The sequence below is a fragment of the Saccopteryx bilineata genome, chromosome 2 (genome assembly GCF_036850765.1).
Source record: "Saccopteryx bilineata isolate mSacBil1 chromosome 2, mSacBil1_pri_phased_curated, whole genome shotgun sequence".
NCBI lineage: Eukaryota > Metazoa > Chordata > Mammalia > Chiroptera > Emballonuridae > Saccopteryx > Saccopteryx bilineata.
In genome coordinates, this window is record NC_089491.1 from 108088772 (window position 1) to 108115880 (window position 27109).

The window sequence follows — 27109 nt, forward strand, 5'->3', positions numbered from 1 at the left end:
TCTCTCTCTCTCTATTCTCCTTCTACAGCCATGGCTTGAATGTTTAAGCCAATGGGCCCTGGGAGCTGAGGATGGCTGCATGACTGAGCAACATGGCCCCAGATGGGCAGAGCATCACCCGGTAGGGGGCTGGCTGGTTGGATCCTGGTAAGGGCATATGCAGGAGTCTGTCTCTGCCTCCTTGCCTCTCACTTAATAAGGGGGGGGGGGGAAGAAAAGAAGAAAAGAAAAAAAAAGAAAAGAAAGGAGCTATTATGATAAGGAACAACACACCAATTCACAAAAGCTCCAACATAAACAGTTTACCTCCAGCTTTGAACCAGATCATATGTTCTATGTTTGAACCCAGATGAAGAAGCTGACTAATATATAAGGGCTACATCACATGAAAAATATGCTTATATGTCATCTAACACTAGGATGACACTCGCAGGTGTGATTTACTCATACTGTAATGGCAGAGAGGAGCTGACACAGACAGCTCTGAGTACAGAGCCAGCTTTTCTATGCCCTACTCATTCTGGGACATTTTTCAGAGGAACGGCAAATGAGGTCATTAACATTAATAGGATTTTTGTTCTCATTGAGGAGGAATGATTCCTTCATTTGCTTTGTTTTGTTTTGCCAATTTACTAAAAATAACTTCAATTATCTTCAATTTAAGAGAGCAATAACACCATGGCAAAATGAAGGAGACAAAACTAGAGGCAAAAAGACCAGGTAGAGATAGGAAGTCCGGGAAAGAGAGGGGAAGAGACAGGAAGAGGAATTGTGAAGGCAGAGCCCAAGGAAAGAAGAGATTTCAACTGTTTAGCAGAAACTAAAATCCACAATAGTTGGGGATTTATTGGTTAGGGGAGTTGAGCAGGAGGAAGGAGTCAAAAAATGACTTTCAGATTTCTGGCTTGGAAAACTGTGCCTAGTAGTTCAACTTGCTAGAGAAAGATCTAAGAGCTGACTGCCTTTGCATCTTGATTGAAGGGATAGAAGAAAGGGAGATGGAGGTCACAATAAAGATAAACTGAGAATGAACAGTTTACTGCTATGCGTATAAAACAAGATGCTGAGCAAGGTAGGCAACGGAACAATCACCGCAGAGCCCCGTTGCTTAGGCTTGAATCTTGGCTTTGTCCCCCCCGTTACTTAACTGCCTGTGCCTCATTTTATAATCTGCAAACTGGGGATACAGCAACAGTATTTATCTTTGAGGGTTATAGTTATGAGTGGTTTAGTAATAGATATAAAACACTTAGAATGGTGCCAGGAGTACAGACAATGTGTCGTAATGGTGAGATATTATTATTCTTATCATTGGTTTTACTATTATCCACTGTCTATTATTATCTGTTGGCACCTATGGCAGAACTAAAAAAAGGAATATCAGGAGCTGGATGTAGATCAATGTGGACTGCTGCAGGGACATGTCTGGATATCTAACAGACAGGTTACAACCCAAATGAGTGTTATCCTAGTAATAAGTGTTATCTCACCAGCATCGATGTTCCTAAGAGGGCAGTACACTGACTCCGGCATGTCACATGGTAGTTAAATACATTTTAGAATTGCTTTTTTTTTTTAAGCCCATAGATAAACCACAAAACAAATCCCCTCAGTAAGTTGCATTATTACAGTAGTCATATTTCAATTTACAATTTTGTTCAAGAAATTACATCATATATGTTATTTATCAAGTACAATCACCATCACTAAAATCTACCATAAGCCTGAGGCTGTTGGGATAAGCTCTCCAGGTTGATAAACGCTGCCCCTGTAATGACACCGGCAGTGAAATCTAGAAATAAAAAAAAAAGAAGTTAAATTAATAAAATAGGCCCTGGTCGGTAGTTCAGTGGATGAAGCATTGGCCCAGCGTGTAGAAATCCTGGGTTTGATCCCCAGTCAAGGCGCACAGGAGAAGTGACCATCTGCTTCTCCCCTCTCCCCCTTCACTCCCTCCTCCCCTCCCACAGCCTGTGGCTCCATTGGTTTGAGCGTGGCCCCAGGCACTGATAGCTAGGGTGGTCTGAAGCATCGGCCCCAGATGGGGATTGCAGGGTAGATCCCACTTGGTCCCATGCGGGAGTCTGTCTCACTGTCTCCCCTCTTCTCACTAGATTTTTTTTTAAATTAATAAAATAGGATATATACATTAAAATTTAAAAAACACTAAAACTCAAGTGGTTCCCATGCTCTGTATTGGTCATTTTAAGGCACACCCTAAGGATAACATCATTTTATAAGACTACTTGCAGTTCTGTCATATAAATGGCAGAAACCATTTGAATGTGAAGTCCTGTATAGCTTCAGATTTTGTTTCCTAAAATAAAAAAAATCTGTATTGTTTTAGTCACCATACAAACTATGCTATGTTAATCCCTGAATGTGACTCAGAAAAACATAACTGACACCTCATTTAACCTGATGTACAAAACAAAAGTCTTTCTCTCATGCAAGTTTTGGGAAATTTCCGAATGCTGACAGACATTGCAGTGCTGCTACTAAAATTTGTCCATGACAGTGAAACATAAACCTTGTTATTAATTTTGATATGATAAGAAGAAGTAGAAGTATACTCCGGAATTAGCCATCAGATTCCTTAGCTCTTTCTGTAGCTATTTGTCAATAAGTACAGGGTTAAAAATAAATAAGGTAAAAACATTAGGAAGTATTAAAGAAATGGCTCACACAGCGATCTTTTCATCTATGCACAATTAATTTAGTGGGAAAAGCGACTGTTCTATAGTGGAGAAAATTATTTTTTTCCAATACATGATGCTGAGTCAGAGTTAAAAAGGAAAGAACAGAAACAGGCATGAAGCTCATTTAACCTGGAAGAGAAAGAAGAGATCCAAACTGGATGCCGTCAGCCCATGTCTGTGACTTACATGGGCACGCAGAAGTGAAGTGTGTCTTCATAGTATTTGCCTTCAGGACAGTTGCAGCCTTCAGCACAGTCTTCAATGCAGGGCTCAGGGGAGGAGAGGGCAAGGCAAGACCGAGGACACAGGGAGGAGCAGTGGTGGTACAGCATGCCTTTCTGACACACCACCCCTGCGGAGGAAGGAGCAGCGTGAGACAGAGTGCCATGGGGTACAGAAGCATTTTGTGCTGAGTTATAGGTCATTACAGAATCCTCTAACAGATATTAGCTAATTAATTACAAGCTTTGCTTTCACAGAAGTATCACAGGAAAAATAAGATTTGGATTTTGAAAATATTTTTTAAAGAAGACATTCTCAAATAGTCTGTACTATCATTTTTAAAAAACATTTAAGGTATTTTATTTGTCTAAATCAACTCCCTGTCCTCACATTTCAAATCTACAGATGGCTATCCTGACATCATCTTCTTTCTGGCTTCACTTAAGCATTATCTCAGTAAACTTTCTGTCTTCTACAGAGAAGACAGAACTCAGCTTTACTGATCCATATGTGGTAAGGTACCAAAGAACTGAAAAATTAACATTAATAGTTTAGAAAAAAGAGTCAAGTTTTTTGCTCTCTCCTTTCTGTAGAAAGGAATGAGGGAGTTTTTCTGGCATGCAGAGACAGACTGTGTAGAAAACCCCCTTTACTAGGAAGCTTAGAGGGCATTTTATAATTGAGCTAAGCATACAGAGAGATTTTGTAAATATGATTTCTATACTTGTGTGTGATTTGCACCAACTCAGGATAGATGACAGCACTGTATTATAAATAAAAAGATTTTGTGCTAGGTTTTGAATAGAAGTAGAAAGAAAACTTGAATTCCCTCCCTTCCCCCACACCTGTAAGGAAGAAAATAAACACCTAGCCAGGTGCGGGGGAAGGGAAGAGGGATTAAGTGAAGCCTTTCCTTGCCCTGTCTGTCTTTCTTTAAATGGTCCATTCACGGATGCTTATCCCTGGTGCCGTATAGGCTCCCTGTTCCATCCTGAAGGCATATAGTTAATGTATATACCTCTAAACAAAGGAATAGCAGATACACTGAAAGATTTGAAAATGTCTTTTAATATGAAAAGCAACATTTTTTGCTACTGTGTTACCTTATATGTTTTAACATATAGAAATTTTTTTATAAATCCTATAGATGAATATTATAAACTTGCTAATGAATTCTGTCACCTTCCCCTCCTCCTCCTTTACCCACTAACCTGTGTGTGATCAAAGGTATATAACCTGCCTCAGGGCTATATTCTGGAGGGCATGATCTGGGTCAGCTTTGCCCCATGTTTGTCATATGCGGCTGGCAAATTAATAAATCTCCTCCTTTTAATAAAACTCTTTAAAAATTCATTTAGACTTGGTGTCTCTACGTAAACCCAGCAGAACATTACTTTACAACACATATTCATATCTCTTACTTTTTGACTTCTAAATCATGCTTATACATTTTTCTAAACCCTTCAATTTTTCTCTAGATCAAACTGAACTGATTACAGTAGGCAAAGTAAAGTAATCTAAAAGAAATGCTCAGAAAGTGCTAGATAAAACATAATTGAAATTATGTTAAACATATCATTGATCTTGTAATAAAAAAAGATGGAACGGGGCAGTAACATCGCCCGATGCCAGAGGTAAAGAGGGAGAAACACCCAGAAATCTGAATAGAGAGGAAGACCGAGCTATTGAATTGAACTCATGTAGGAATATAAAATGCAACTTGGCCCTTTATCAGGCAAGGAATTGGGAGACCTTTTATTTGGACCCTCCTAAAAGCTCCATCCTCAGTTGCAAAGATGGGCTACAGCAGACCTTTTGTAAAGGGCCAAATGGCAAAAGATTTTGAGCTTTGCAAGACACACAGTCTCTGTCAAAACTACTCAACTCTGCCCTTGTCTGCTCAAAAGCAGCCCTCGGCAATATGGAAACAAATGGGCGATAAACTTGACTTACAAAAACATAGGAAGCCCAAACGTATGTAGGTTGCCAACTCCTGGACTAGAAATCTGCTCCTAGTACAGGAAGATGCTAGAAGGGTCTGTGTGATTCTGCAAGGGGTAGCGGGTGGGTGTCAGTGATGAAATCAAGTACTCGCTGAAAAATCAAAATCCCAGACGTACATCCTGCACAGGTTTCTTACATGGATTTGCATTCAGTGCATATTTACATTATTGTTCTTAGAAAGTACAAACCAGGTAACAAAACATTAATACTGACTAATAAGCCTTCTGGCATGACAGGGAAAAGCTTGGTGAAGCCATGGTGGGGGGTGGGGGGTAGAGGTGGAGGAAGTAATGCTCTTGAACTCCAAGTCACAAGGGATTCTAATGGGGCGGTGGGGGGAAGGGGAGTAGAGCCCTAATAAAGATTAGCTCATAAAAAAATTACAGAATGACTAGAAAAGAAAACAATCTACCATGAATGACAGCAGCAGACACCATACCATGAGGATCAGAGCCCCAAGAATTTGAGATAATTCTTGCTTATTCCATAACTTGTCTATTCAACTACAGATCAATTGTGTCACTATAAAACTTCATGCTTTTCCATATTTTGATATGACATTTTATAAGAATTTTTTCAACTTTTTCCCATTATTTCTGTTACCTGTTTCAAACCATAGTTACAATAAAGGAAATAGTCAAAAGTTACCTTGATCTTATCCAACATATCTTCAATTTTAAGAAACAAAGCACTTTATTTGTTTTTTTATGTTTGTGTAATATTATAATATTTCAAATAACTTAAGCAATATTGACTTTCCACTTAAAAAAATAAAAATAGTAATTACAAATGCAAAAATCTCCAAAGTATTATCAGATTGCCCTCATCTGCGCAACTGACATCACACTCACCACAAAATGAAACGTGAGCTCTGAAATCAATGAGAACACCACGCTGGCTACAGAGGTAGGCATAGTGGGCGAGGGCATTGCAGAGGCAGACACTTCCACACTTGCATGCATCGTGGCGACATAGCTGATAGTACAGCCCAGGGCTAATGTAGAAGTGGCAGGGAGCAAAGAGTTCCTGGTGGATGACATCACAGTGTGCTGCATAGCCAACTAACAGACAAAGAACCCCATTAGCACCTCATTTACTAGTTCTGATCTTAACCCTAAGTATCGAGTTCCAGAACTAGCCAAGCATCTTTGTTTTCCTAGAAATATACTGTATTACACATTACTTTTAATAAGAGCCAATATTTTTAGCTTAAAATGGGGGGGGGTTGGTTTGGTTTTACTTTTGGTAATATTTGGTGATAGCATTTAATCTATATTAATAATATTTTAGGAAAGTAAGTACTGTTTTATCTGAATCCCATGAGTAACAGAAGGGTTGATTACTTCAGTCACCTTATTGCCTGAGGATTGTCTTAGAAAATTACTGCAATTCTACTATAAAGAATTGGTAAGTAGTGGAAGGCTTGTCTCCAGACATCAAACCATGAAAAAAAACGGTGCCATTTGTGGATGTGATGGCAACTTCCTAGAATGCACAATTATCAAGGAAAGTTTGGGTATCATCTCATTGCAATGGAGTCTCTAAGGTGAATGGTAATGTGACAATATCACGAAGTAATTGCATGTAATGCCTGCAGAAGGTGCAATGCAACATTTGATAAGTGAATCTATGAATGCATAAATAAATAAATGATAAATAGAAATTGGGATTGGAACATATCCTATAGGCCATGAAATAGAACTACCAGGCCTTTGGGAAGGAGGGGCTGTGCAATTATTTCTTAAAATTTGTTGATTTTTTTTCTTCTAGAAAGACTGATCAGAGCTAATTATTTATGAGAGCAACCAAATCTGACCATACAATCTAGATCCCACTTTTCTGAAAAAGGCTATGTGATTCCTTGATATAGTGGACCTAGGTTGCACTGATTTCCTCATAGCTAAAATTAACCAACCTTTGCACTGTCATTGTCTTTGAGAGTCCAGAGGATCTCCCAGAGATTAGAGTGTTTTCAAACTAATGAATTATACTCAACTATTTTGCTGAGGATTTTAAACATATTTATTATTGGTAAGGAGACACTGGTAATTATCTGAGTGTTATATTTTTGCATTGTTATGCCTACGTATGTGAAAACAGATGATTTGGATTCTAACAGCATGCTGCTGGCATGTATACCCCAATCCCCTGGAGCCTCAAAGCAAAGCAATACATCAACGAACTTTTGCTGTGTGCTCTGAGCATTTGTAGATGAAAAAGTATTCCTACTGACATTAAGTAAAAGGGTGAGTCAACAAGATTCTTCTGAAAAATATCCTTGAGACTCCATATCAGAGTTATTGGCTTTTATCTATTTATTTTCCTTCCTTTGGGGATTTTTCTGAATTTACCTATTTGAATTTCTTTTTAATAGTCCATGGCAAAGGTGAAGAAAGAAAACATCTAAAATATGTATTGGAGAAGACATGAGATACAGACATAACAGTGAGAAAAGTATTTATATATAAAACAAAATGGTATGTACTAATGGAGGTAATTAAGAAAAGGAAAACTGAATTTATCTATAGTACTCTACTCCAACTTTTACATATTACTAAACACTTAAAAATAAGTTACTGCAATATGAAGAAGGGAACTGAGAAAATTAGAAACAAACTGCACAAAACTAATTGAAGGAGGAGTAGAATTATTAATACAGTTAAGCACAAAATGAGAGACAGTGTTGTCAAATGAGAGTAAGATAAAAGTATTCAACCAGAGAGGCCAAAAGACTTTAGTGTAGTCCCATTACTATAGGTATAAAAAGTGTCCGAAGAGATTAACAGTCATCTTCAAGTTTAGAGGTTGGTGTAGATAAAAAGAAAGCACTAAAAAGAAGTATTAACTTAAGTTTTTTCCAGTGCATATGACAATCAACAGAATCTTACCAAACAACCACTACAAAAACCAAAAATTATACTGCTTCTCATGGGTACTCAACCAATATTAATAATGAATATTTTAACACTACACAAAAACAGTAAACCAGCCAAAATAATTAAAGAAATGCACTAACTTTTTTTAAAATCTATTTAAGCATGCACATTTTTTTCACTAAGTAATTTAAAAATAATAATAATATAATCTTCTTTTATTGAACAGTGAAATAGCCATCGACATGGTATGCTGTTGCTTTACTAAAAGATACAACCAAAAATTCTTGGCGTGTGAGCTGCATTGTCATAAATTGCAACCCAGGAGCATGACCATCTCAAATTGTTGCATGCTGGACAGCACAAAGCTTCCATGGATCACTGGTTTCCTATTTATGAAACCAAAATATATTCTGTGAGTAGGAACTCATAACAGGATAGTAATAAAAAGGAGAATCTGCATGAGCTGTCATACTATGGAACTGATGTCAAACATCCCAAGACTATACCACCATTATGAGAGATTTTTCAGAGATTTTTCTTAAGCATTTAAATAATGTCAACTCTCTGAATCGCTAGCTCATATTTCGTAAGAATTGGGGAATTTCTAAATACCTAAAACAAGTAAATTTATAAATGCAGAGTAGTAAATAAAATAGCCATTTTCTAGAGTTCTTTTTAAAAGTAATCTACATTATATAAAGAGGCATATGTAAAGGCATAATATTAAACAAAAATACATAAGGAATGCCGTTGATATTATTCTCATGAAGAAAGTCACAATTTAAAATCACTGTTAAATTTTACAAGATTACATTAATACCTAAAACTTTCCCCTAAGTTTACAAGTAGAAAGAAAGACTTACTGTTTTGTTGATTGATGTTACAGGGGTCCACTATAGGAACATGAACAGGTGCAAAGCAAGTGGTGGAAACTCTCCATGCATTTGCATGAAGTTGTGGTGTACCCTCTATCATGCCTGATGGAGAACTGGAAAGCAAAGATAACATTCATCTTAGTCTCTCTCATTCATTTGTTTTGGTCATATCTATAAATATTGAGAAAAGATGAAATACTACATGGCAGTGAAGAAGGAAATCTTACCTTTTGCGATGGCATGGATGGACCTGGAGATTATTATGCTAAGTGAAATAAGCCAGGCAGAGAAAGACAAATATCATATGATCTCTAATAAACATATGGACTCTAATAAACAAAATGAACTGAGGAATGGAATAGAGGCAGAGGCGGAGTCACAGGGGACAGAGGGACAGCTGTCAGAGGGAAGGGATTAGTGAAATTATATATACATAACACATAGATATAGATAACAGGACAGCTAATCCCAGAAGAAACGGGGTGGGGAGTGAATTAGGTGGAGGTGGGGAAAATGGGTATAATGAGGGACACAGGGATGGGGGTGAGGGAACTATATTGAGTGGGACATTTCAATCCATGTTAATATAATAAAGTAAAATTAATAAAAAAAATTTAAAATAAAAAAGAATGCTATTTTTAATTTTACAAAAAACACTTTAGAACTTTAAATGTTCTATTATTTTTTAAATATACATGGTATTAATTTCTTATTATTAAGATCTTATAAAGTATCAAATTGTGGACTCATATGGTTTTATTTAATAATCATCTCAGCCTCATGAAAAATAAAATCATTATCCCCTTTAGAAAGAAAGCAAAGAAGAAACTCAGGTAACTATTAATGTTCACTTAACTGATAAGTATCATAGCCAAAATTTAAATTCAACTTGCACTGATTTAACAAAATATCACACAACCAAAATATTAATGTGTGTATGGTTTAGAACGCATGGGAAGAGAAAGAGGTAGGTAGCTCACATGATTCTTTTCAGGGTAAAGACAAATGTCTTAAAGAATAAATAGTTTGTAATTCTAGTTCAATATTTCAATTTTCATTATTAGGCCTAAAATATTGAGGTTCCATCATAAAGATGCAAAAACAAACCAAATGAAGATTGAAGGAAAATGGTATAAAAAGCACCCTTCATCCAAGTTTGCTCATTTCTTCAACTCCCTCAGCAAGCCAAAATGGAAAAGAAATATCTACCCTCTGAAGCCAGGCTTATAAATCACAACATTGTTTAACAGCCAAACACTAAAATGCCCCCTCTATCAGCCATCGCGATTTATTAACTCATCAGCCAAGATTTAGTAAGTGAGAATTTCTGTTGAATACTGAGCCAGACACTGTCAAAACTATTTAGAGAATCAGGTTGAACTAAGTCTTCTGTAGGAAACTTTGACTAAGCAAAACTTGACTAAGGCAAGCTCTAAGAGCATTCATTGCTCCAATACGGCTAAATTGGCTCTCTGTGGTGCCCTAATAAATTAACTGCTTTGGTTAGCATTAAGCTCAGACCTCATTAACTATATGGAGCATCTCATCACAATGACTGAGATGAGAGAACAAAGGGAGCCGTACAAGTCATTCTACAATTCCCATCCTTGTTCCCACCCTGTTCCCTTTCCTTTTCCTGTTCTTACGAATTGAACCATTCTAAAATTATAAAGCACTTGAACAAAAATCCTAATCTAAAATCTTATTTTGTTCAAATGAGAACATTAGAACTCAAAGAAATTGTATGACTTGCACTAGCTCTTTCCCTTCTTTCCCATCCTTTCCTCTTCATTCCTACAAAAGACAATAAAATAGGTCAAGGTAATGGGTGGAGTCAGGGTTCCCAGGAGGAACTGACTCAGAGCTTAGCTCTCTTATCTCATTTAGTTCACTTAATACAATAAATACAAAAAAAAAAAAATAGGAGTTAAAATGTTGACCCATTTACTTACTGCATTTCATTTTATAAAATATTCTTTCAGCTCACCATAACTTACTATAACAAGGCATGCAAAATAAATTTTCAAGTAATTAAAATTGTTTGTTCCATTATGTTTGCATGTTCTCATTAACATTTGTGCAGTAAAGAATTTTAACTGCTTATTCTGGAAAGCCAAACAATGTTAGAAAGTTATCTCGAACTCTGAAATATTATCCTGCACTGTTATCATGCCTGAATGTTTATACATGGAGGACACTGGTGCCTTAGGAGGAGGGAGCAGATCTGCCATCTGTTAAACATTGACTGCTAACCCATTCTGATAAACAAGGAAGAGAAAAAAGCCTTTAACATCTTTTCTGCACATCTTGGCCAAGCCACTTAAAGTATCATTTGCAAAACAGAAGATATATGTAAATCTTAGTTTTTCTATATTCTGACCTACAAATAAATGAAACAAAAAGAACAACAACATCTAAATAACCTAAAAACAACTTAATTGCACAGAAGACAAGATAGAAATTTTGAAGTTAAAATTTTTAAATGCCAGTTCTCTTTGCCCATTCTAACTCTCTTCTTGGTGCCCCATTAAAAGTACTACTTTTGTTCAGTTTAACTAGCTACTGCACATAATGTTCTGTACACATTCCTAAGAATGCAAGGATCAAGGATGCTATTCTTATTCTCAAAGCCCTCACAGGTTTAAGTGAAAACCAGACAGATAAATGAGATTCTCACTGTAATGGAGTCAAAATTAACTTTGCTGTGATATGAACTTGCTTTTTGAAACAAAAAAAGAGTTCATGAGAAAGATTAGAAAGCAGAGAAAACCAAAACAGGAGAAATACACAGGAGTGGTTTTTAAAAATGGCTTCTCCATAAACCATTCCCTGGATACCCAGCCGACACTAACCTACTCAGAATTCTGGCTGTGCTTCTACCTCTGATGGGACAACTCAACACTTAACTTTTGGAAATTACCTTAATATTTATGTGTGTATTATTGATTAACATCTTGCCCAGAACTATTTCTTAAAGGTTGTTATCCCTTCCCAATCTGCAATACAGGCTACTTGAGGATAGTAACCATATCATACTACTTAATTGCCCCACCATGCTTAGCACAAATGCTCAAAGAATTTACATTAAATTATACACTGTATCTCTTCACATGTAGGTGAATGTGTTTGTAAATAGGAGGGGTATAAATGTATTTTATTGCTTTTCTTCTAATTAAACACCAACTATCACAAAATCTAATTAACTTAGATGCTAAAATGTTGCTTTTGAGGTATCATTAATACTAAATGATATTTTTAAGTATAATTTACTATTGTTGATACCAAATGATATTAAAAATTTTAAACAATACTGTTAAGTTTGATGGGTGTCAGGAGAGAGTATAACAGATAGTTATTCTGTAGCTTAACCCATAGGTTCTGAGTCACACTGTCTAAATTCATAGACCAACTCCACTCTACTTGAGCTAAGTGACACTGAGCTATTTATTTACCACTTTTTGGGCTGAGTTGGTTTTCATATCTATGAAAGAGAGATGCTAATCTGTGGATTGCTGCAAAATTTAAATATGATGATCCATGTGAAGCTCTCAGAACAGTGATGACTAAGCTATTAGTTAAGGAAACATTTTTAATGAAAGAATTTAGATCCCTCTAAATTCCTAGTCATTAAATCATGTTAGCTATACAGAAATCATACTTACAGAAAATCATCCCTTATATTCCCATTAAAAGTGCCACACAGACCCAGTGTTCTTCTTTTCCATGTACTGGTGAGCTGAATATAAATTCTTTCTCCATCTATGGCAAACAGAATCTTTAAACCAAATGTAGTTTTTAGAAGTATAAATAAGGATGACAGAGTTTGAATTTGAACAATCCCTACAAGAAAAGAACATACAGACATCAGCTTTGAAATTCATAGACAGTGTTCCCAAATGCTAGCATATATCACCGGGGCTCATCTTCTAAGGGTCCTGGATATGGGGGAACCAGGTTCCCAGTTCCTGCCTCTGCGCCCCAGAGCCAGTTTTTGTCACCTTGCGCCTGCTTCCTTTTCTCCCATTTCCCTTCTGGCCCTCTTTTCTGGATCTTCAGCAGATATTTTTAATAGATTGTTAGGTCCACATGTAGTTTCAGTGGGCAATCATCTCATGGCCGGGTGAATAGTCCTTAGACATTTGAAATCTGATCTCTCATCTTCAATGTACGTACATGTGTGAGTGTGGGTGTGAGTTTTTCCTAAAATTCATCATGATTCAATAAGGAAATGGCACTTTCCTCAAAAATTCTCTGTTCCCTTGAGCTTGTCAGCAACAGGAGGAGCACAGCACTTGAGAAGCACGTGATATAAAACAAAAAACTCGTGTTCAAGATTGAACTGATGACTTTTGTAACCAGGAGAGTTGCTTCTGTATCCCTATCAGAATTTCTGGTCACTAAACCCAGAAATCCAAGAATCACTCTTTGATCACTTCATCCCCCTTGTTGTCCTTCTCCAACCAACCCCAATCCAATTCATCATGTAGAGCAGACCATTTTTTTTTTAGTGAGAGACAGAGAGAGAGACAGATAGGGATGGACAGATAGACAGGAAGGGAGAGAGAAGAGAAACATCAATTCTTTGTTGCAGCACTTTAGTTGTTCATTCATTGCTTTCTCATATGTGCCTTGACCTGAGGCTCCAGCAGAGCCAGTGACCCCTTGCTCAAGCCACCGACCTTGGGCTCAAGCCAGCAACATTGAGCTTTAAGCCAGTGACCTTTGGGCTCAAACCAGTAACCATGGAGTCATGTCTATGATCCCACACTCAAGCCAGTGACCCCGTACTCAAGCTAATGGGCTTACCCTCAAGCCACCAACCTTGGAGTTTTAAACCTGGGTTCTCCATGTCCCAGGCCAATGTTCTATCCACTGTGCCACCACCTGATCAAGCCAAATAATTTCTTAATCTGTCTCTTATTTCCATCTCTTATCATGGCCTGAGATCAGTTCCTTTTCATTCCTTGCATGCCCTACTTTAATAACAACCTATCCATTCTCCATGTTAGTTAGGAATGTCTAGCATCTCTCGAAACTACTTATACACTCTTCTTATAGGATTGTACCCTTCACACCCCCAAAAACTAGATCAGTCTTCTCATAAAAACTACTTGGTTGAACAACCTAAGATTGTCATTTTTGTACACAAATAATGATCATTTTATATTCAATTTCATATCTAGGTCAACTTCCTTAGCATGACAATTAGTACTGTGGCCATATAATTTCTAACACAAATTGGGACATATCTGGGAGTAACAGACAGTATTACTAAACAATGCTGGAACACAGATATGAACAGAGCCTGTCCCGTGTGTGTAAGGCCTTCCTCAGTCTCACCCCCACCTATTTCCCTATTTTCATCTCTGGACATTCTCTATTTATCCTCTTCATGCTTTAGCAAAGCCAAACTATCCCAGCAATCCTCAGTTTTAAATGCTCAACAATGCATCACTTCCTTCAGAAAACTTTCCTGACCATACCTGCATATCCCTCCCCAAGACGGGGAGAGCTGCACACCTTTAGACCCCCAAAGTCATATGCATATCTTTGAGTTTATTATATTTTATGTAAATGGTTGTTTGTCTCTATCTTTCCCCTTCCAAACTCTAGGCCTCTTGAGGTAAACACTGGGTTCCATAAACATGTTGTCTCTATTATGTCTAGTTGAGGATGTGGCAACATAGAGACACTCAGATGTTAGGCTAGGCAGTGAATGGGAAAAGTCTCTATTTAGATTGTTTTGCTGTTGCTGATGCTGCTGTTATTGCCATAATGTAAAGAAAACACACCATTAGCATTGCTTCTTACCATTCAGACTGAAGCCTTGGTTAGGACTGGTAAGGATTTGTCCCCCCCTATTAAGGGTCACTTGTTTGTTAAAATCATCATCCAGGATTAGAGTTATAGACTGAAGGCAGACCAAGCCAAGATTCTGCATAAAATAAAATCATCAGTTAAAGAGTTGAGAGAGATTAAAAAAAAAAATAGAAAGAGACATGGACAGTGGGAGAGAAAAACAGGAGCAGGTGAAGGAGTGAAAGGAGAGAAGAAAGGAGAAACAGTCTACATAACCAAGAATATCTAGTGTGTAGAAGGCTTGAGATAAGTAATATAATAATTATTACATAATCCATCTTATGTAGTTACTAATAAAATGTCTTTACATCGTGTATTAAATATACCATGTATACATATATTTTACATAAAACATTAAATAATGTTTTCAGTGAAGTAGCAATAATTACGTTTTTCATAGCCATTGTTAAAATACCTCTCTAAATTCATTTTTTATTGATTAAAATATCAAAGAAGAAAAAAATTATTATTCTATGGAGAAAGCTTATTCAGACTGATATATTACAAAGAAAAAAATCAAACTGAAAAAAAAGCAAATAAAGTAGCTGAGAATTTTTTATGGAAATAACTATGTTATATTATAATAAAATCAGAAAATTGATGATTTCTAAAAAATTTTGGCTACCTGATTCAGGGAAATGAAAGATCCAGGTGTTGTTATTTACAAATTCTTGATGTGTTTATTTAAAGAAAAGACCTAAAATATATGTTTCAGTATGCCAAGAAGTTTATTATATTTATTTAAGATAATATAAAACCTGTCCAATCCTGTCAAAATCATCTCTTTAAAATAGTGGCTCTGAAGTAATCAAATACTTAGGTCCATTGTGTTATTATGCATTAAATGCTCAAAAAAACTACACATATGAATATTATTTTTCAAAGAAAGAAAATGCAATTGAATATACATTATTTAATCTAGGACACATTTGTTCTCATATTTTAATATCTCTGAAATCAGGATGCATCATATAATCAACAACATAACAGATTAATTATCAACACTTTTTCTTTCTTTGTAGTACATAGGACAATGTTGCATCTTAACAATAAATGGTGTCTTATTTATGAAGAAAATTACTATCCCCGTTCATGTTATCATTCTTAACCTAGCGATAAGGCTGGATTCAAAAATGAGCATTTCTGTGGTCATTCTGAGATAGGCTTACCTGCTCACAGTGAGCTTTCTGCAAAGTAAGTGTGAATTTATCTTTCCCAGTTCCTTTCACAAGGACATACTGGCACATTCCAATAAAAGAATAATGTCGACCATCAAAAGTTGTAAAATGAGAATCACCTACAACAGAGCATTGAACTACCAAATATATATATTTGGAGGAGAAAGAGAAGGAGAAAAAGAAATTACTCTTAAAAAGAAGGTCAACTTCAAGGTAAAAAATAATAGTTAAAATTTAAAATTTATTAGTTTGACAATCTTATTAAATTATGTTATTCAATTTAAAGTTTGCTAACTGATAGTTCTTTCACATATATTTTAGATTTTGTCATATTTTCACTATTTTAATAAATTTTTACCAAAATTGCCTACTCAAAGCTATCATTCAATTTTTCATTTATCCTTTGACTATCTGAATTTGTACATCATTACATCTCTTCTGTTATATATGAGATGACCTCATAAAAAATTAGTGCTATGATCCTCCTCACTTAAAAAAAAATGAGACATTTTCTTTAAAAACATTTTAAAAGATTACCTGGACAGTCATGCTCAGTGCAGTTCCAAAATCCACCAATACATACACTAAATAAAATGATACAAGTATTAATCTATTAGAATAGAGCAACTGTATTGTTTGCATCAATGTACTGGTTAGTGTACCAAAATATATCATGTTTTATATTATAATAAAATCAGAAAGTTGATGATTTTTACAAAATTTTGGCTACCTGATTCAGGGAATAATCTGACTAGAAAAACATCTCCATACAAGTTAATTAACTGATAAATTTATGCTGGCAACACCTAAATTATTATTTATTATGTATCATAGTTAAAATTACTAAAGATGATATAAAGTGAGTACTAACCAGAGAACTTCTATTTTTGTCTTCTTCTTACTGCTTAAACTTAAAAAGGTCACACACACACAAAAAAAGTATTTCCTTATATCATTAGAGAACTACACAAAGAGTTCAGATTAATAAATCAACTCATCCTCTACAAATTAAGAAAACTGGTTTTGAGGATTACCAGACATTTAATAGAGAGCAAATATATCTTTTTACGTAAGATAGATTTTGCCTTCTACCATCAAAAACATATGAGTTTCAGAAGTCAGAAGCAGTCTCATAGAAGTGGGAACTCAAATCAGTATTTAAGAACAGGGTTAGTTATACATTTGGATTTCCATTATATGCACTGACACCAAAGGGGAAGAAGCCTGAGGACATTTAGATCTCTGTTTCTTTTTAGGACTGCTCTGCCCTGAAGGGAGTAACACTTGCCTACAATAGTCTTAGCTAATTTAATAAGAAATTCTAAATGTTTCTAATCATGGCCAAAAACTGGAGGGTCACTATTTAAAATACTCACTAGAGAAGGCAAAGAAAACCAACAGTTCTAAGTGTAAAGTATGTTCAAATTAGTGATAAAAAATAGTAAGAAAATGTAACATAGGTAAAGATTATATGGAATTACCAAGGGAAGTGAGAAGAACTACATTATAAAAGAATGTGCAGATGGTTCCCACCCCTGTTCAGACTTTCAATAAAATGCAAACTGAATCTTGGAATTTCTGGAAGAAAATCAGTAATAAGTATATATTTTTAAACATGTCCAGGTAAAGTTGTCAACTAGTCAGGTACTCAGAAAAAATTGGTTGTGCATTGATCACATACCATTCAGTGCATTCTTGTTCAATTTTTGAACCAACTGAATATGCTAATCCATGAAAACTACATGGGCAATTTTCCAAGGAAATGCAAGTTCCATTTTCCATTATGAGGCCTATGTAAGAAAAACATGTATCAAATTCTCTAAAGAAATAACAAAGATTTTATTCTTTGAATAAAATAATTTAACCAACTTTTATTGAAAACTTGTTTATGCTAGGTAATGAAATACAAATTTCATGGCCCTGGCTGGTTGGCTCAGTGGTAGAGCATCGGCCTGGCGTGCAAGAGTCCCGGGTTCGATTCTCGGCCAGGGAACACAGGAGAAGTGCCCATCTGCTTCTTCACCCCTCCCCCTCTCCTTCCTGTCTCTCTCTTCCCCTCCCACAGCAGAGGCTCCATTGGAGCAAAGATGGCCCAGGCACTGAGGATGGCTCTGTGGCCTCTGCCTCAGGTACTAGAATGGCTCTGGATGCAACAAAGCGACGCCCCAGAGGGGCAGAGCATCGCCCCCTTGGTGGGCATGCTGGGTGGATCCCGGTCAGGTACATGCGGGAGTCTGTCTGACTGCCTCCCCGTTTCTAGTTTCAGAAAAAAAAAAAAAAAAAGAAATACAAATTTCTTTACTTTCAAGGAGGTTACTGATAGCCTAGTTGTCCAGTCACTAGCTACCTTATAAATATCTGCTACAATGATTTTCAACTATCTTATTCCATGACTTGTCATCAAAAATTCAAGGTTCACCATATAGAATAAAGGCAACAAAAAAAATACATTCTTGGTTTAATCTCTGCTCATCTCAAAATGAAAGATTTACATCATTATTTCACATATAACCAGTAGCCAGGTCATGCTACTCAAAAGGCAAGTACAGTGGAAATGTGTTTGTTACTTCTCTCTAATGAGTATAGATGGTCAAGCCAGAATGGAAATCAATTGTGTTACTAAGAACATTGTTTCATTCGGTTGACCTTTTTTATTTTCTGAGGAAGACTCTAGATGAAGGAAGCATTGACTTCTGTTTTGGTGCATTAATTTATATTCTGATGCAAACCCCTCATCTCATCAGTGAATGGTAGCAACCAGTTTAGATCTGGCCCTGGTCCAAAGAGCATACTCTGAGTAGCACTAACAGAACAATGGGCTGAGGTAAACAAATCTGGTTTGAAGTAGTCCTTGCTCATATTAACTATGCAACAGTGGTAAAATCACTTAATATCTCTGAGATTCTTTTTTTTTATTTTCTAATCTGTAAAAATAAAAGAGTTTGAGTAAATTCTGTGATCTTTATAAAGATCTATCAGTATAGGAGTGGTTCCTAAATTTAAATCCCACCTGTATCATTTTTATGTTACTTCAAATTTCAGATATTAAACCTACACTAGGACTAATCTTGTACTTCCAAAATTTGGAGGTTTTTCTCTGAAATTGCTTTCATAAATTATTAAATATTTTTAAATATTCAAAAGAACAAGCCCTGGCTGGTTGGCTCAGCGGTAGAGCGTCGGCCTAGCGTGCGGAGGACCCGGGTTCGATTCCCGGCCAGGGCACACAGGAGAAGCGCCCATTTGCTTCTCCACCCCTCCGCCGTGCCTTTCTCTCTGTCTCTCTCTTCCCCTCCCGCAGCCGAGGCTCCATTGGAGCAAAGATGGCCCGGGCGCTGGGGATGGCTCCTTGGCCTCTGCCCCAGGCGCTAGACTGGCTCTGGTCGCAACATGGCGACGCCCAGGATGGGCAGAGCATCGCCCCCTGGTGAGCAGAGTGTCGCCCCTGGTGAGCGTGCCGGGTGGATCCCGGTTGGGCGCATGCGGGAGTCTGTCTGACTGTCTCTCCCTGTTTCCAGCTTCAGAAAAATGCAAAAAAAAAAAAAAAAAGAAGACAAAAGAACAAAATATTTTCTATGAGTAACATCAGGATTCTAGATTCCAAATTTCCTGTGGAATTTACAAAGCAATAAGCCTTTTTATTAAAGAAAAGCAGTCTTTTCTCCTAGTCACTTCAAGGACCAAATCTTATAGGAGCAGAAAATTGCAACCGCCCTAATGTCCTGGGAGAAGATGCTGTGACATGATTCTCAGATTACAAAATGCTATTTTCCATCAGCGAAGACGTGATTTTTTTTCCCATGAAACACTTACCATCTGCACAGTAACATCCATCAAGACAGTGGAGATTGCTCCCAAGACATTGTTTCTCAAATGTGCAGGTGGGTGGGCAACAGCTGATACAGTCCCGATGGACAAAGCTATCATCGCATTTATCCGCTGAAATGGGCAAACAGGGGAGCTGTGAGTCAAATTTATTCAACTCAAAAAACAATTAGTGTTTCAAAAAGTTTGCAAGTTTACCAATGTTACTGCATCAATAACAAATCCCTGGAACTTATCAGTTGTGAATAGTTGGGGAATTTTTGAATACTAGAATAAGCCTAAACTTAACAATTGACACAGGGCTTAGAAAATAAGAAAACACACTGCATGCTGGGAAGTCATCTCTCCAGTCTTGAATGGGGTAGCCAGCGTGGGAACAGGCTCGCGCATACTCAGTGGCTGCCCGACAATAGGTATCATCATCATCCGTTCTGAAAAGTGAAAAGACAGAGTCAGAATCACGCTGGACATCCTGGCAGAGTCCACATCTCTCAGCTCCCGACCTCCAGAAATGTGTAGTGTGCAGTGAATATTCCGATATTAACTGATGTCAGCATGTACATAATATGACATTTAAGAATGCAGAAAACAAAACAAAACAAAAAGGCCTCAGTAATCTGTCCTCATCAAAGTCTTAAATTATTTGACTACTTTTTTTTTGATTCAAGGGTGTCCCTATACTGAAAAAGATTTTGATTCTAATGTTGACGTTCTTCTCAGATTCCTTGTGTGTATTTTCTGGCTCCCACACAAAGCATTCCAGACCTTTTAGAATTTAATAAATCCTATTACAACAGATAAAATGGTATCATAACAAAAGCACCAAATATAAAAATTATTTCAAAAATACCATGCTCTCGAAAATCTACGTACTGGAATAAAACCAACACTAATAATCTGCAGCACTTTTGAAAGATTGAATAAACAGCATCAAATTAAGATTTAATTTTTTTTAATTCTTTCAAGTTTAAATTGCTAAAGATAGTTATTTTTATAATATTGCCAAAAATAAATAATCTCTAATTATTTTGTTTCAATTACCCTAGAAGCTTCCCCAAACAAATAGAAGAGGTCAGCCAATTCCCAAAGCAGATTAACAAGGTACACACAAAATAAGCAGGGTTTATAATAAGATAGTGGGCTTGTTTCTCAACTCAATTCAACTCCAAATACAATCATTAAATATCTTACAAGATAATGGCCTTAAGAATGTTGTATTTTGTGAACCTCAGCTTTTTCAGTATCTCTATTGTAAAAGCCACCCATCTCCAATTGCACTTATCCTGTGCTACTGTAATTGAAGACATGCAGCTTATCTAGTTCAATTAACTGAGCTTTAGCAGGAAAAGGGGGAAGAGCATATAAACATCAGAAATCGAAAAAATATTTTAAACCTCAGCAGAAAAGTCTTTGAAAATAGAGTGAGCTAAAATTATTCAATTGTTAGAAAGACATGAAGTTTATGATTTCTGTTAAAATACGTGCACTGTTTCCTACAATTCATAGAGGCTTTCAAACTTAACAAAGTAACCAAATATTGGTTTTCCAACCCAATGCAACTAGTATTAAATTAGCTACCATTTGTAAGTGTGTATGTTTCTCTTGGATTCGTGCTAGGCACATTGTATATAGCACCACACCAAAACTCACAACAATCAGGATAGAAATTATGATGCCAATTTACTGAGAGAAAATGAGTTCATTTTTCTCTTTTGGATGTAAACTTTAGTAAGGAAAATGAGCATGAAGAAATAGTTGTCTTTAAATCAATCGACTTTGTTGTGGTAGAACAAATATCATTTCCTTGCTGGTAAGTTTATCATTCTTAGAAATAGAAACAGGGTTTTAGTTAAAGGACTAGTATTGTATCACTCTTCAAATTTCAACTGCGATGCCATTTCCTCTGTGGAGCCTTCAAAGGCATTCCCTGAAAAAGTTAGCAATTCTCTCCTGCATGACCACAGCACTTTGCATTTAGAGCATGTGTCATTGCTGAAGACCTGTTTCTCTGCCCCCATTAGAATCTGAGTTCCCAGGGCAGGTTTCTAGTCTAAACTGTTTTCTATTTCCCCGAAGTGTGGCACAATGCTCAGTTCAGAACAGATGCTCAGAAAATTGAATTGAATTGATTCAAATTCAATATCCTATGATAATTCAAGCAGGAAATTAATTTGAGTTCAGTAGATTCACGGTGCTATCTCACAATATAGGCCAGGGTCATTGTGATGCAGCCCCTAATATATAGGGAATGAAGAAAATCTCCTCAGGGAGAAAGAACGGAGTAGGTCTAGTCCTGGGTCATATACAGAGAGGAGTGAAAGGCTAACTCTAGCTCCTCACTTCCACTCTATCAATGACCCTTACTCGATTTATAATGCCCTTCTTTTGGTATCAGATATCTGCTTTGCTCCGAAACCTGGCCTCTCTACCTCAAACATATCTCTGAAAGCAGCAGGTGATTTTAACCAGTAAAAGATGTTTCACTACCTTTCTACAGTGTGTCCATAAAGTCATGGCGCACTTTTGACCGGTCACAGGAAAGCAACAAAAGATGATAGAAATGTAAAATCTGCACCAAATAAAAGGAAAACCCTCCCAGTTTCTGTAGGATGATGTGGCAGCATGTGCACATGCACAGATGATGATGTAACACCATGTATACAGCGGAGCAGCCCACGGCCATGCCAGTCAAGATGTGGACAGTACAGAGGAAAGTGTGTTCTGTGGCTCGCTAAATTCGAATCTGTGACCAAAGTGCAACATGAATATTGGCACATTTATAACGAAGTGCCACCACATAGGAATAACATTACTCGGTGGGATAAGCAGTTGAAGGAAACCAGCAGTTTGGTGGAGAAACCCGTTCTGGTAGGCCATCAGTCAGTGCTATATGGAATAGCTACCTAAGGAGCCCTAAAAAATCTGTGCGTGAGCCCACATTGAACTGCACTGAATAGGTATGAAACTGGGAGAGTTTTCCTTTTATTTGGTGCAGATTTCACATTTCTATCGTGTTTTGTTGCTTTCCTGTGACTGGTCAAAAGTGCACCATGACTTTACAGACACACTGTATTTTTATTTTCCCTTGGAGAAAGCTATTCAGTTTCAAAATCCAAAGCCTACAGATATCAAAATTTTATATAGTAACTTCACAGCGATGAAATTTCAGACAAAGTGAGTGTGGCAAAGACTCGATTTGTCCCCAGTTACCTCTTCTCCTCAGTATTAGAACCTCTTAATTCCATGGCCAAAACTGGCTTATCAGTCCCATGTCCACATTTTAGACCTGAGGGAGGGGGGTAAAGGACTTAGAGGGCTGCCAGCCTTTTTAGGATGTGACCTGGAAGTCTTATACACACCCCAGCTTTTAACTCTTTGACCAGAACTTAAACACATGGCCACATCTCAATTCAAGGACTGCTGGGAAATGCTCTTTTTGGCTGGGCAGCCATATGTCTAGCAAAAATTTGGAGGTTCTAATACTGAGGAGAAGAGGGACCTGGGGACAAATACAATATACAGCTGATGTATTCTAGAATTGTACACCTGAAACCTAAATATAATTTTATTAGCCAGTGTCACCCCAATAAATTCAATAAAAAAGAATACAATAGCCCTGGCCGGTCAGCTCAGTGATAGAGCGTCAGCCTGGCGTGCAGAAGTCCCGGGTTCGATTCCCGGCCAGGGCACACAGGAGAAGCACCCATCTGCTTCTCCACCCTTCCCCCTCTCCTTCCTCTCTGTCTCTCTCTTCCCCTCCTGCAGCTGAGGCTCCATTGGAGCAAAGATGGCCCGGGCGCTGGGGATGGCTCCTTGGCCTCTGCCCCAGGCGCTAGAGTGGCTCTGGTCGCGGCAGAGCGACGCCCCGGAGGGGCAGAGCATCACCCCCTGGTGGGCAGAGCGTCGCCCCCTGGTGGGCGTGCCGGGTGGATCCCGGTCGGGCGCATGCGGGAGTCTGTCTGACTGTCTCTCCCCGTTTCCAGCTTCAGAAAAAAAAAAAAAAAGAATACAATAAAATAATAGAGAAAACTTTAATAATGGGCAGTTTATGGTAAGTTCTACATTAATGATCATATTATAATGAATCTCGCTGAATTTGGTCCCCAGAAACCACCTAGGCTAGTAATCTGTGACCTTGGATGGGCAAAATGTTATATGTTTATTATCAGTAATTTCCAAATAAAATTTAGCATTTTCTTCAATTATACATTTAGGTAACACATCACAATGTTCTTAGCAGTATCTCTGACTTTGTCACTAATATATCTCATATGTCATTTTTCTAATGTTTTCATTCTAATTAAAATTGTTGCAGCTATCTCAAAATATTATTTACACTCATCACTGTGTCAAACAGCAGTAGTTATTAGACCTGAAATACATATAAAAGAAGTGCATATATCAAAATCTCATTTCGTTTACTATATTCATAAGTCTATTTCAATATAGTTTCCTTTGTCAACTTATGAATTCTATTTTGTGCATTTAAACATTATTTTGAAAAGGAATCTACAGACTTCTCTAGATTCCATAAAGGGATCAGTGGCCTAAAAAAATACTTAAGAATTGCTGTGTTCTGTTCATGCTGCTTATACAAAACAGACTGTACCTGTTATCCAGTAATCTTTTAATAGCAGTTAGTATAGTTTTCGCTTCACATTTCCCATTCAATTTTGTCAATTGATGAGATGCCCAAGTTACAAAAGTTTTTGTTCTTTTTTTTTTTTGGATAAACAAAATTTTATTGCAAATACTGATCATTTCACTTACTTGCAAAGATCATTAACACAGCTGGCAATATACAAATATGGGTCAATATATTCATGGCAGCTCAGAAAAGGAAACTGCAACAGTATCTGGCACTTGAAGAAGATTGCCTGTGCAGAAAAAGATGGTGGTCACCAGATACACTCTATGGCAGGTGTGTACTCTCATTATTTTCTCCTGATCTAACTACAAGACTCTCTGTTCTTACTAGGAAACAGAAGATAATTTCTGCTTACATATTTTAACCAACATTTTTATAACTTTATATTTTTGTAATGAGTGCTTTTATGAAATTCATTATATTCTCACTATTTCTGAAATAATTTGAAAGTTATTCCAAATGCAGTTATATTTTCTAAATTTAATAGCTGTAATTTTGTAGTGTTTGTGCTAAAAAATGTTTAACGTTAAATATACAAACATTATATATGGGTATTATATCCAACACACCCAAACTTTTCACACGAAATTTACCTCAAAGGCTGGCATTCCACTGGAGCATGGATTTGGAAAATCCGAGGGTGTGGGCACACATTTGCTGGCATCTGGAGTTTGCACCCACCAACTATTTGCAAACATGGCGATATCTTCTGTATAGTCCTCTGTTTCACACAAACACACAACACAAATATGTGTGATCATATCACTTCCCACAAACACACAGTTCATCATCAGAAACTCCCTGGTCAAAAGTTAAACTCTATAACTTTATAATGATCAATGATGTTAAGACTTCACAAGGGTGGGCAAAAGTAGGCTTACAGTTGTGAGTATGTGAGATAGTTTATTCTTGTGATATTAGTTATTAATTATTTATATTATCTTCCATAGGAACAACTGTACACCTACTTTTGCCCACCCCTATAACATTACTTTAGCACAACAAAAATAAATTGAACAAAGTGTCAATACCTAATAAAAGTTATTATCATTGAAGAGGAAAAACTTCACTTAAGCCACATGGGGAAGGGTTGAGAGTGAGTGGTACAACACACACTTCAGTAAAGCACTGATTAGCCCACAGTTAGTGCCGTAGAGAGGAGAAAACTATGCATAAATCTGAGAAACATAAGTAAAAGTTTGATATGCAAATCTTCAGAAAGCCCTCTCATTATAGTTGACATTAGTCCGAAATTAGCTAAAATTGTAGTTCCATTTCGGGGTAAACAACAATAGGGATAAAAAACAAAACAAAATTCTGTTGAGCCCTTGAGGAGATTTCAAAGGAACCATACACACTGAAAAGCTGCTAAAGACTCCTGTTGGACGGAAGACTGAGAAGTGAATTCATTTCATCTGAATACATTGAAAAGTGTTTCTCAGCACATTCAGGACAGATTGTTAAGAATCCTGACACTACCTCAGCATTACTCAGAGGCAAGCTTCAGGAGCTCGTGTGTCCATAGGGACAGTTGGTGGCAAGCACTCTGGGCTCTCTGCTCCAAATCAAATTTAAATTGGCTCAGGATCTGGCCTGAGAACAAGTTTCACAGTCAATGAAAATGAATCCTGCCCTACATTCAGACAAAGGCTGAATAGCAAATCTCAAAGACTTAGCAGAACCAAGCAAGAGGACATCTCGAAGTTCCATCTACAACTGTTAGCCTGAGATTTGAGCTTCCAGTCCTCCACCATCTAGACTCACACAGCCGCAAGTCAGCCTGGGAAGGCCTTTGAAGCTACCGCATCACTAGAATCAAAAATCTCAAAACAAACCTTTGACAACTCTCTCGCTGTATCTTCAAGATAGGAAGATAATGCTTGTAGGGAAAACAGCTATGTTAGACTTGCTGGCTTACATTTTGCATGATTAGTGCATAAGCTATGAATACTTTCATTCAGGGTGGATGGTGGATTGCTTGCCCAACACTTCGAGGGGCCGTTTTCCTGATTGTTCCCTGCTGACTTAAGAAGCAGTTATGCCTGCCTGTGTGCTCAATCACCACTGCAAGCCTCCAATAAACAGTAATGGCCCAAAGCTTCCCAGCTCTGCAGTTTCTCTACTGTCTGCCTGAATCCAGTGTGGACCTACCTGGCCCTGGCCACTGGCCACTGGCCTTACAATGCCAATGTGCTGTTACCAATTGTTAGGGAGATTGTGGGAGTTCATCCATAAAAATGTTTTGTTCTTTTTCATAGTGTAAAACCCCAAACTTAATTTGACCTTGAAGATTTCTTTTGATTGGTCCCACCCTCCTCCAACTCCCAATCTTCATCACCTACTTCACCCCATCCCCTCTTTCCTATAGGAGAGCCTATAGGAAATATCCTATAGGAAAGAGCCTCCTATTGCTCAATCTACTGTAGTCTGCTGCCTTTATCCTGTGCTTCACTCGGACTCCTTCCTGCTCTAGTACTTGCCTTGCTTGTGCTGTTCCTCCTTCAGAATCACTCTTCCCTCCAACCTTCTATCTGCTCTCTCCCTCATTTCCTTTAAGTGTCTACTTAATATGACCCTCAGAGAGCGTTCGCTGTCCCATGATCTGGACTACCACCAAATGCACACTGTTTTTATCACTTTTGGCCTCCTTTCCTAATTTTTTTTTTCCGAATGGCTGTTTGTTCTCACAAAATATATATATATTTAACTATGCTTTATTTATTTTGTTTTTCTCTATAATATCTACTATGAAAAGCGAGAGAGCTTTCCTAAGTTGTCCTTTTGTTGTGTCCCTAGGTTAGTATCTGGTATACAGTGGGTGTTCAAAATACACTTGCTAAATAAGTGAGTAAATACAAGGTAGTTTGTAATATTTATTTAAAAGATTATTAGAATCCTAGAGCTTTCTAATTTGGCCCACTTT

General features: G+C 37.2%; 1 protein-coding gene across 1 annotated transcript in view; it reads right to left on the reverse strand.

Annotated features, from left to right (window-relative positions):
* Positions 1-27109, reverse strand: part of OTOGL (otogelin like) — a 160313-nt gene that overhangs the window by 95348 nt on the left and 37856 nt on the right. Inside the window, exons 10-22 of the mRNA XM_066257586.1 lie at positions 24780-24907; positions 24309-24415; positions 19863-19969; positions 19527-19652; positions 17395-17503; positions 16251-16297; positions 15705-15850; positions 14488-14611; positions 12339-12516; positions 8665-8789; positions 5777-5986; positions 2886-3051; positions 1718-1792 (exon numbers count right to left, since the gene is read on the reverse strand). Of these exons, the coding sequence (XP_066113683.1) occupies positions 1718-1792; positions 2886-3051; positions 5777-5986; positions 8665-8789; positions 12339-12516; positions 14488-14611; positions 15705-15850; positions 16251-16297; positions 17395-17503; positions 19527-19652; positions 19863-19969; positions 24309-24415; positions 24780-24907 (1648 nt within the window). The remainder of the gene's footprint in view (positions 1-1717; positions 1793-2885; positions 3052-5776; positions 5987-8664; positions 8790-12338; positions 12517-14487; positions 14612-15704; positions 15851-16250; positions 16298-17394; positions 17504-19526; positions 19653-19862; positions 19970-24308; positions 24416-24779; positions 24908-27109) is intronic.